This window comes from Petaurus breviceps, unplaced genomic scaffold, assembly GCF_028583685.1.
Source record: "Petaurus breviceps papuanus isolate PSGF00001 unplaced genomic scaffold, PetGlider_PUasm1.0 189, whole genome shotgun sequence".
Lineage (NCBI taxonomy): Eukaryota > Metazoa > Chordata > Mammalia > Diprotodontia > Petauridae > Petaurus > Petaurus breviceps.
In genome coordinates, this window is record NW_027185809.1 from 80,530 (window position 1) to 92,906 (window position 12,377).

Sequence of the window (12,377 nt, forward strand, 5' to 3'; positions counted from 1 at the left end):
AGGTAAACAGGGAAAAGAAATCATAAGGAACTTATTAAAGTTGAACTATTTATGTTCCTACATAGAAAAACAATAATTTTAACTCATGAGACTTTTCTCCGTATGAGGATAGTTGAAGGGAATATATATATGTATATACACATGTATATATGTATGTATAGGAGGGTATAAGTGTATGTGTACATATGTGTACATATATACATAGACAGAGGACACAGGATGAGGTGAATATGAAGGGATGATATCTAAAAAATAAAATTAAGAGGTAAGAGAGGAATATATTGGGAGGAGAAATGGACAGATAGAATAGGGTAAATTATCTCATATAAAAGAGGCAAGAGAAAACTAATACAATGTAGGGGAAGAGCAGGAAGGTAAAAGGGAATGGGACAACCTTACTCTCATTGAATTTGGCTTAAGGAGGGAATAACATACACACTCAATTGGGTATCTTAACCTACAGGAAAATAGTGGGGAAGGGGATAAGAGGGGGGCTGATAAAAGGGAGGGCAGATTGGGTAGTTATTAGCAAACAAACACTTTTGAAAAGGGACAGGGTCGGGGAGGCCTGGTAGCACAGCGAGAAAGAGCACCAGCTCCAGTATTGGAATGATCTGGAGATCGAATTCCAGGCTCAGACACTTAGCACCCACCCAGAAACACCTGGCCGTGTAACCTTGAGCAAGTTACTTAACCCCAATAAGAGCACCGGCTCCAGTGTCGGGATGACCTGGATCAAATCTGGGTTCAGATACTCAGCACCACACCCAGAAATAACTGGCCGTGTAATCTTGAGCAAGTTACTGAACCCCGATTGCTTAAAAAAAAAGAGAGAGAAAAAAAAAGGGACAGGGTCAAAGGAGACAACAGAGTAAGTGAGGGGCAGGATAGATAGAGGGAAATATAATTAATCTTTCACAATATACCTACTATGGAAATATTTTGCATAACTACACATGTACAACCTACATTGAATTGCTTATATTCCCAGTGGGGATGGGTGAGGAGGGAAGAAGGGAAAAAATCTGGAACTCAAAGTTTTAAAAACAAATGTGTATATAAAAAAAAAGATACACAGGCAATGGGGTAATGAAATCCATCTTGCCCTACTAGAAAGTTAGGGGGCTGATGGGGGAGGATATAAGAGAGAACAGATTGGGGGAAGGGGTATTCAGTGGGCTTACTATTTTGGGGGTGGGGAGGAGGGGTATGATGGAGAGAAAAAATTGTAACTCAAAATCTTATGGAAATGAACATTGAAAACTAAAAATAAATAAATAAATGTAAATTTAACAAAAGAAAAATAAGATGACTAATGTGAGAAAAAGCTGAAAAGGTAGTTTAGACCCAAACTATAGAAGGATTTACATAGCCAGAATAAGGAGTTCATTCTTTATTTAGTAAACTATAGGACATCATTGAAGTTTTTTGGAACAATGATTTAATAATATGATTATAACACTTAAACACCAACAAGGACAAATTGGCAATTGTATGTTAAGAATCATAATATATCTAGGTATAACCTCCCAAAGCATATTATGTGTTAAAGATAATTTTGTCTATTTGTACTAAAAAATTCACCATGATTACTATTAGCTAATATTTTAGTTGTTTATTTGAACTAAGGAAACTGTTTCTTGAAAATGCCATTTTTTTTCAAGGGGGTAGGGAGAGGGAGGGAGTTTGGGAGTAGTCAAAAAGAAAATACTCCACAACTATGATTCACTTGTGAACAAAACTTACCCCCATCAAAGCAAATAAGCAATACATTTGTAACTTCCAATCTTACAGAGCTGCCTGAGGTACATAAAATTCATGAGTCGGAGGCAGGTCTTGAATTCCCATGTCTTTTTGACTTCCTCTACCTACATTACACAGCTTTTTATTTAAAATTAAAATTTACAATACCTTAACAATTTTAATTATTACCTGAGATGTTTGTTGAGCCTTTAGACTTTGAACTTCATTTTTCAAGGATGAATTTTCTGTTCTTAATGCCTTTTCAATAAATTTATATGAGAAAACAGTTTAAATGCATTACGTCAACATAAGTGCTTATTGTGTACAATCGTATTTTACAAGCAGTATTCTCTCATTCTTCAACTGCTTCTTTTACAGATACATAATACCTTACCACTTCTTTCTGGGTAAACAACAATATTTCTTTTCCTACTCTTGTGCCCATGCCTGTAGGTCAAACAAGAACTTTCTTTTGGTCTTCTTATTCTTTGAACCTACCTCTCTGACTTACTCCATGACACCACACTGCCCACTTTTCAAGCACTAAGCCATATTCCTCTCTCCATTCAAAAACTTATTTTAATGCTTCCTTTGTTCATTAAGCCTACCTTAATTAAGTAAGGTTACCAACACACATCAAAAAACATAACTATAATCTTACCTTTACTCTAATTTCCCCAAATAATGTAAGAACTATGAACCTTCCTCTTTCAACAGGCAATAACTTTCAGAAGGGAGAGCTCTATAACTCTACATAATTTTTATCCCACTGAGACTCTCCTTGATAATAAATTAGTCATCTTGTAACTTAATATTAAGCTAGTCTTACAGATGTAAGTTTCAGTGAAATAAAAATCAAATAAGATCAAGTTTCATAAGGCATTCTGAGTACTCTAAAATGAAAACTTTATAAAGCTACAGAAAATCATTTGCACATCACACTGAGCCCCATCATAGCTGGTTATTACAAAAGACAGTGAATTTTTTTTTTTTACCTTTAATTCTTCCTCTTTATTAGCCACCTGTATAAGACCAGTTTCAAGTAGTTCTTCTACAGTCTTTAATTTCTCATCCTTTTCTTGAATGCTGAAAATTTAAACACATTTGACATTCTTTACATGGAAATGAAATTCACAGTAAGCCTCATGTAGAATACCTATATTGATCACTATTACTGGTCAAATTTTAAATTCTTGGCTAGTTTCCCATGCTCATCTAGGATGCTTTTGAGTTGCCCTGCCCCACCCATGTCATCAGTTACAATATACTCAAGGAATTCAGTTTTGATTATTCTAAATGAAACAATACTGTCAAGCTGTTGAGGGGAAAAAAGATCCAGTCCTAAGCTAAGCATTAATGACTTCTGGGGCCTCAAGGACCATTGCTCTCTTCCACGACTGCACACAATATGTGCAGCATCTAGATTTCCTATGTAGCTAATTGAAGGTCTTAGCACCTTCTAAATTCAAATTTAGGAATAATGGCTTCTAAGAAAGAAAATTCAAAACTCTTACCTTCTTTCCATTTGTTCCAAAACATCTTTATTAGCCTTAAAAGACACAAATAATGGTCATTTTTACTAAATTTATATGAGGTTATAAATGTAAAATGAAGGGGTTGGACTAGATGGCCTTTGAGGTCCCTTCTAGCCCTAGATCTGTGGTTCTAATCAAAACCAAATCTTAAAAGACTCATTCAGTAAAAAAAATAATAATTTGAAAGTTTAATTAGCCAAGAAATCTGGAAAGGAACAATTGATGTCCTGATGAGGTAATAACTTTTTGAAATATTATTCTCCAAAATAAATGGGGATGGAGAAAATAAGAATATATGCAAATGATATGCAAAAGCCGGAGAGGAATGAAACAAATTCCAAAACTATCATCTTCAAATTATTTCCTACAATTAGCTAAGAATACAATCTCTCTGATACGTTATTTATATTACCTATCAAGATTCACTAAGATTTCATCATAGAATGATAAAGAGTGATAACACTAAAGTTTCATCATTTATCATATAAAACTCCTAACTCTCTCCAAGTTGTCACAGTGAAAAACCTAGGCTATGAAACCAATTTCAGTGTTAACTTCCCTGTAACTAAATCTGTTCTTTAATCAAATGATCAAATTCCTGTAATTAAATTCCAACTCAAGAATTACCTGATTGCCCCTCACCAACAGTAGGTGAAATTCATGTTGTTTTTGTGTTACTTCCTTTTTATCTACTTAACTTCATGTGCCACTAAGTACCTATTTTGTATACGGGACTGTGTTAAAGTACGTGTATTACTATACTATTCACTGGCTCAAGAAAACTGCAAAGTAACATATTGTTCTAGTTCTTCACTGAAGGAGTAGGAAGTCCCCATAAGGGAAAGTCATAACAAGGATACAGTGACCAGTATTTGTGTGCCTGGACATCTACTCAAGAGCACTGGCCTTGATGCCCAAAATTCTGGACTCAAGTCCAGTACTAACTAGTAAAACAAAACATTAACTAGGCCTAGACCTAACATGTGTAAGGATGCTCTCTGGCTCCTCCTCCCTCTGATTTCTATAATTACCATGGGGTTTCTCTAGGGTCTTTACAAGGATCTACTAAATCATCTCGCTGCTGCCCCAGTTAAAAGACTATTAAACTCTTGGTGGGAATCCCCCATGAGTCTGGCTGCCCCCCCCCCCCATCATTCCTAATATAAGTAACCCATATGATTATTAAACTTCTCTTATAATCATTAGGAGCTCCTGGCCTCTTTCTTTGGTATCTGGCATTTGGAACTTGTTTCATTGTTTAGGGCGGGGGGGGAACCTGTGAATATTCCTGTGCAAGGGAATTCAGCACCTTACAAGGGGCAAGCAGGTATAAACCAGGTGATGGAGAAATTGCTTTCAATGTTTTTTAGCCCTACTGGTAGTTTTGGAAGGTGAAGGGTTGTTCTTGGTTTTTTAAATTGCCTGAACAATGAATATTACTTATTTTCTAGAATTACACATCTAAATTCTGCAAATCCACTGACCCTTCTTTATATAACTTCAGCATCCTATGGAAATTACAACATAAAGAAAACCTAATTCAGGGGTGGAGAATCTGCTGCGTTGAGGACACGTGGCCTTCTAGGTCCTTGGGTGCAGCCTTCTGACTGAATCCAAGTTTTACAAAATAAATCCTTTTGTTAAGGGGACTGGCTCTTTGAACTTTGGATTCAGGCAAAGGGAAGCACTTGAGGACCTAGAGGGCCACATGTGGCCTTGAGGTCATAGATTCCCCACCCTTGGAATTCATTGTGGACAAATTTGGCAAAGATTTAAAAAAGAAATTTATTTCCCCTATCTTGCTACTCAAAGGTTTTTTTTTTCCTTATGACTTATAAGTAGACTATACTGCCTATACTCTTCTCCTTATGATGTATAAGCAGACTATGCCACCTGACGTTTTTTCCTGCACCTGAAGAAACAACATAGTACCATTCTGCTATGTGTTTCAATAAATAATACCTCCTCCTCCTCCTCCAAGATGAAGATGGAGAGAGATCTGAGGTAGAGCAAATGATTCGACAACCAAACTGTCCCTTTCCCAACTGTCACTTAGAATTCTAAATGCTACCAAAGGGATGAAAGGGGGAAAACTATATCATTCTTTATACTCTCTTTCACTGGTAATATGAGCAAAGATGAATCCAAAGAGTCAATAAAAGAGATGGATTCTTTCATCTTCCATGAACAAAAAAACCCCAAACCTCTCAATATACTATCTTCAGTCAGTTACTTTCTAAAACTAAAAAAGAATCTTCAGAAACAGGAAAGTACTTTAAAGAATTACTTATTCAGCTACAGTTCTGAATAAGTGACTTCAATACATAAGGCGCAGCTTTCCTTTAAAAAAAAAAACAACCAAAAAACAATATTTGACATGTTAGATTTTGGCTACAGAAATTTCTAAAAATTAACCCAGTTTGGAAAACTGTTACTTTACTCAAATATCTAAAAATATACAAAATCATTACAGCAACAGAAAATAAATCATTAAAACTAAAGTTAGGGTGGATTTATGTTAACTGTTATAAATGAGGGCATAGAGGGTTAATAGAGATTAAGAGAATTCACAGAAGCTTATTAGCGTGGACAACACTAAGGGAAGCAGTCAGCAGAAGGGTACAAAAACTTGTAAGGGACCAAACTACCAGACAATCCCTCTCTAGGACAAAGTTTGAAGATTCAGAATTAGCAACTGACTTACATCCAATCAACAAGAACATTTTTCAGTGGAAAAAAAGGCAGGTTAAAGACAATTCTGAAAATTGCAATTTTCTGCTAGGACTTAAGATTCTTGGGTGGCTTGATGAAATATTGCAGTTATGATTTTCCACTATTCCCCATTGAATCTCCAGCAGGTATAATCTCCCTGCCTGAAGTCTTTCTCCTGTATACAGCTGATAATGTGATCTTCCTACAGAACAGGTCAAAACACGACATTCACCTACTCAATAAACTACAATAGCTCCCTATTGCTTCAACAGATGAAATAAAACGGTTTTGTCTCTCTCTTTTTAAAGTAATAACCCTTTTTTGGTCTTAAAACACACACACACACAGCAGAACACAAAAATTAAAAGAAACTTTGAATCCCCATTAAATACCACTTTTTAAAGTACCAATTTTCTAGAATAAATTCTATGCATTACTTCCAAAACTGTCTTCTTAGTCTGTGCTTTCTTCTTTATGTCCTTCTAGTCTCTCCTGATATTTTAAAGTTTCAATGGCCTTCTTTTGGCATTATTGCTAAACTCCTTCTCCTCCTGACTGTGCTACCGATTAAGGATTGAAGGGGAAAAGGATGAAGAAAAGAGAAGTCTCTCGTAAGAGATAAATGTAGATATTACTTTTTTAAAAATCTCTTGCTTCATTTTTGTAGGTATTCATGTGGTCCTTAAATACATTTCCCTCAAGCATTTGCTTATAGTTGTCATGGAGTTATTTAATCCCTCTTTTACAGAAACTTTTATGCACAACAATTTTTGATACAAGTCAGTGTTTCTTTGATTTACTCACTTTAAATCTTTAAATCCTAAATAGAGGCCTTATGCTAGGGCCAGTCTTCACCCCTGGTTACAATTCTGGAAGAGGTAGCTGGCCCTAACAGATCTCAAACTGGGTCACTTGAGTTCTCAATTGTATATTCAGTTTTCTCTATTTTCCAAGGACAGAGTATTAAGGTCCTCAGAGTTCCTGATCCTGGGTTTTTCCAGGATTATGGCACCTTGCTGTCTGATATTCACTTAGAAGCTCAATGCTTCTAAACTCCGACCCACAGGATTTTCTAAGGGCAGCCCTCTTCTCATGCTGACTCCAGACACACTATTTTGGAGGTTCTATGTGTCACCAGGCTGTGGCATCACACTTCTGGTTGACCTCTTGTGCAGTCCAAGATCTGGAAGTCATTTAATATAATTCCTCACTGAATATCTTGATTGTTATTTGGTCTGGTATAAATGTTAAGGTTTTGCTGCAGCAGACTGTGGTAGCTAAATGATCTACCTCTACCTCTCATTCAGACAGCTATTTTGGTTAGAAGACCTTTTTTTTGAAGATTTATTATACATGCCTCCACTTCCCAGTTTTCTTGCTGTTCTTCATACATGACACTTCTATCTCCCATTCTCCATGTCTTTTCAATGGCTATCCTTCATGCCTTAAACATACTCTTTCCTCATCTCAGCCTCAGCATTCTGTTTCTTTCAAAATTCCACTCAAGTACCAACTCCTATCAGCTGAAAATGCTTTTCCCCTCTCAATTACAACTTTACATAAAGTTTTTATGGATTTATATGTATATACTTGCTTTCTTCTCTAGGACAAAGACTGATTGTCTTTGTTTGCTAGCAAACAAAGGGCCTGAGAAAAAGCAGGGCTCAGTAAAGACTTGCTGAATAGGCCACAAATTCTATGTAGGCACCTTTGAGATTTTCCCAAATAATTTGGGAATCTGGCTATAATAATCTTTTGGTTCTAAATGAAATTCTTTAAGAATTCAAACATTAAAAAAAAATATTAAAATGAAGAAAGTAAGAGAATTCACTTCCTGAAGACTAAAAGTGGTAAGTAATTTTGTAATTAAAAACCAGAGAAGATGATTAGAATTTTCCAATTATGAATGTTTTGGCAAATCAGAACACCTTAGGGGAAAAACATCAACTGTGACACTAAATTGAGTAATCTGATTCCAGGCACAGAAAGCAACTCAAAAGGTCAACAATAAGGTTCTATTTTGAACTTAAAACTAAATAAGAAGCTATGAGATCAGTATTATATTACATACTTAACATCAGTACTCATTAACTTCAGATCTTTTCTTTTATTTAACCAATTTCTTCTCTTTCATAAAATGACAAAATATACAAAGCAAAGTAGTATGTTCAAGAGTTGAGAGACAGGGGTCAGCGGCTAGGTGGTGCAGTGAATACAGCACGGGCCCTGGAGTCAGGAGGACCTGAGTTCAAATCCAGACTCATACACTTAACACTTACTAGCTGTCTGACCTTGGGTAAGTCACTTAACCCCAACTGCAAAAGATAAAAAAGAAAAAAGGAAAAAAAGAAAAAAGGAAAAAAAGGGTTGGGAGACAAAAATAACACAAAATACACCATAATTATATGGTGCCAACTACTATGCTAGGAATCTAAGCTATAAAGGCAGACTTCTAGAGAAAACCTTCATAATAAGTGCTACCATTAAAGTACTAGGAATTTAGTCTCATGAGCTACATTCCCCCCCCAAAATTGATCCTTTCCCCAAATGAAAAGTGGAACATTTTAAAATAACCTAAAAAAAAAATCACTTTTAGAAAGCATTATAAGGTGGCAGAGACAAGATGGCAGAATAAAGACAGGAACTCACCTAAGCTCTTCTAAATTCCACTCCAACCAACTTTAAAATAATACCTCAAAATAAATCTCGAGCAGCAGAACCAAAAAAGGAAGGGAGGAACAATTTTCCAGCCCAAGACATTTTAGAGGGTCAGCAGGAAAGGTCTGCTTCAATGGGGTAAGCCTGCAGTCCAGTCCAATACAGGCTGTGCCTCAGCCAGCCAGCAGCAGGCTACTGACCCAGCACCAGTGGCTTCCAGAAATCTCAGCCCACAGATAGTAAGAGGGTTAGACAAATGGTCAGAAGGAGACTACAAGGGACCCTTGCTTGGCACTGCTGCATTCTCCGTATGCAGTTGTGGGTTGCAGTTCCAAGATCACAGTTCCAGGGTAGAAAACAGTGCTTATGGTCACTCACAGACTGGAGCAAAGAACAGGAAAAGAGTAAGCACACCTTTCCTTAGACTATAACACACCTTGTTAGAACTGAAAATGTACAGACTCTCAAAACTAGTTCTGAAAACAAACCTGAAGCTTAGAGAAAATGCCTCCTCCCCATCCTAGGAGTAGAACTCAACTTCTAAGTTAAAAGTTAGGAAATTATCTGGAAAAAGTAGCAAACAACAAAGAACACAACCACAGAAAGTTACTATTGTGAGACAGAAGATCAAAACACAAACTCAGAAAATCCAAAGCTTCAAAGAAAAAAGTGAATTGGTCTCAGGTTCAAAAAGAATCCCTGGAAGAGCTCAAAAAAGGATTTTAAAACTCAAATGAGACAAGTAGAGGGGAAAAAAATGAGAAAAAAAATTAGAGGGATACAAGAAAATCACGAAGAGAGTCAATAGTTTGGTAAAGGAGGCACAAAAAAATACTAAAAAAAAATAACACTTAAAAAAACAGAATAAGCTAAATGGTAAAAGAGGCACAAAAACCCAATGAAAAGAAGAATGCCTTAAAAAGCAAAACTGGTGAAATGAAAAAGATGTACAAAAATACACTGAAGAAAATTCCTTGAAAATTAGGTCTGGGCAATTAAAAGCTAATGATTCCATGAGATATCAAGAATCCAAAGAACATTAGTTTCCTCATCTGTAAATAAGGGGGTTCAACTAGATGGTCTCAAGGGTCCATTCCACTTGATCCTATCATCTTACACTGGCATAGACATCTATAGCATTTTATCTTTTGAATAAGTAGTTATATATTTCTCACACTTTGAAAGCTGTGCAAAGATGAGTTAAGTTAAACCTTCTCTAAACTTTGGTTTCCTCATTTGAAAAATGGGTATAATGAGTACCTATGGTACTTATTTCTACAGATTACTGAGAAATTTGATATTTTTAACATGCTTTGCAAATTTTAAAGTGCTATATAAATGCAAGTTTTTTATAATAAAGAATTTTTTTAAAAAACTACTTCCAGTAAGCAGTATAAAATCAAAATATATTAGGTATAACATTTAAAATTTTAAAAAGATAAAATTTTTAAAGAGGAAATAGGTTTTTAGTGTACTGCTATATATGAACACTGCTATTTATGATTTTGGTACACATTTGAGCTATTAAGTGTTTTTTCATTCACACACATATCAGTGCTTTCTTTCACCTTCTATACCTTTCATGTCTGCTTCTGACAGGTACATGTCAAAAGCAAAACAAAATGCTTCAAGTTATTAATTAACATAACTTTATAAGCCACCACTGTTCCCAATTGCTGTGGAGAAATTCAGAAGTTTTTAAAATAGGAGCATAAATAATTGTAGAGATGAAGATGGTGGAATACCCACATATAAAAAGATTAGGTCCAAGCTTAAAAAAGAACGCATAAGTCATTTTCCAAATACATTAACAGTTATATGTAGAAGTCAGTCAGTCGTAAGGATTTGTCTGTCTAGGGGTCAAATAAAAAATTGGGGTATGAAAAACAGAATAGAGAGAAAAGTCTTTGAGTGGGAAGCAAAATTAGTCAGAACTACATAAGCTAAAATTCAGGATCTTTATTCTGCAAGCAACGGAGATCAAATAAATGTAGTCATTTATATACCTTTTTGTGAACTGTAACACCTTTACATAAGGTGCTTACAAATGTCAATTAAGAATAACTTCCCTCTAAAACGGAAAATTTCTGGATCCACATATATATGCCAAGTCCAAAAAGTAAACAAAAATATCAATTAAGTTATAGACAGAAATGAAATAATTTCACAAAATGTAGAAAATATTCTAATTTTTCTAAGAGCTTATCCTTTTGAGATACTGATTTTATATCTAAGATACTTACCTGTTCAGCTATAACAGACTGTAATTTTTGTAATTCTATCTGTAAAGCTTTGTTTTGATCCTTTAGAATCTGAAAGAATTTAGATTATCATTAGTAATCTATCAAAATATTATCATTTTATAAGTACATAATCAAGCATGAATTCCAATGGCACAAAATACTGTTTATTGCACAATGTGACCTTGAATAAGTCACTCAAATCTCTCTATGTGTCTTAAGCAGCTGCCCAAGACTAACATCCAGATTATAAACTGGCTGCAATATGTAGGTGGAAGAAGTTCCCAAACATTACTGAAAGCACAGACACATCACATATTACTCTAAGTGTGAAAGTAAAGAACCCTGCCAACTAGAATACTTTGAATACAAATTAGTTTATCATAATTCTTTGTCTTGGTTTTTATTACAGGGTTAGCCAAAATATAACTTGGCATTTGTCACTGTTAAGCTACTGAATGTAAAATTGCAAATTAATTTTTAAATTGCCTCTTAAATCATCTTAAGCCCAAAGCTATATATTTTTAACAATTACATATAATTGAAACAAGTGCAATGTCCTGAACTGATCCAAGTCATAGAGTAAACGTACTATTTTAGATGTTTATCTACTTGTTTTTAGAGAAAGAAATCTCTTCTAAAATTATTTCAATCTTAAAATAATTGTACCACATATCTTCAAATAGTTATGAAAAGGCTTTTAATAGGTCTTATAATCAATCTGTTTTCCTCACCTTAAATTCTTCCATTTTATGTGTAAGTTCACTTTGTAACTGTTCTTCAAGTGATCTTATCTTATCATCCTTAACATGGATGCTATAACACAGACAAATGGGGTTAACTAAAATGCCACATGGCAACAGTGACATAATTAATGCAATTAACATTTATATAGCAAAATTTCTGGAGTTATTATGATTTAAAGTAGTAGAGACCTATAACTTTTATACAACACTGATTTTTTTTAAATTCACCTTTTCTGCATCTTTTCTAGTTCATGTGCAGCAGCAGCCTATATATCAAAAGAAAGATAAAATTATTATCTTACTACAAAAAGCACTCATTTTTCAATACAAAAAAGAAAACCAAGGAAAATGAAAAAGCGAGCTTTCACATTTAATATTCTATATTGGACTACATTTCTAGTAACAGAACTAAGAATTGAAGATGCCATTGAACCATTGATTTTAAGAATGTGCTTGACTCGGGGCGTTTAGTTTGGCGCAGTGAACAGAGCACCAGCCCTGGAGTCAGGAGGATATGAGTTCAAATCTGGCCTCAGACACTTAACACTTAACTAGCTGTGTGACCTTGGGCAAGTCACTTAACCCCAATTGCCCTCCCCCCCAAAAAAAATTAATGTGCTTGACTCCACAAAACTAACTACACTCCTGAAGGCACTCTTTAGATAAGATAAAACCCAAACATACTTTGAAATTATACAGATATGACTAGAAATAATTTTATACAATTATTTTCTAAGTATCAA

The 12,377-nt window shown here is 34.9% G+C and overlaps 1 protein-coding gene across 17 annotated transcripts in view; it reads right to left on the bottom strand.

The window, feature by feature from the left end:
• The window catches only part of KTN1 (kinectin 1), a 155,928-nt gene that overhangs the window by 62,625 nt on the left and 80,926 nt on the right, over positions 1–12,377 (bottom strand). For all 17 annotated transcript variants that reach the window (XR_011169002.1, XM_069091744.1, XM_069091750.1 and 14 more), the window contains 6 exons: positions 11,863–11,900; positions 11,623–11,704; positions 10,892–10,960; positions 3,258–3,292; positions 2,739–2,829; positions 1,933–2,001 (listed from right to left, as the gene is read on the bottom strand). Coding sequence is in view for 16 of the 17 variants with exons in the window: in XM_069091744.1 (XP_068947845.1) it covers positions 1,933–2,001; positions 2,739–2,829; positions 3,258–3,292; positions 10,892–10,960; positions 11,623–11,704; positions 11,863–11,900 (384 nt within the window). In the remaining variant the exon portion in view is untranslated. The remainder of the gene's footprint in view (positions 1–1,932; positions 2,002–2,738; positions 2,830–3,257; positions 3,293–10,891; positions 10,961–11,622; positions 11,705–11,862; positions 11,901–12,377) is intronic.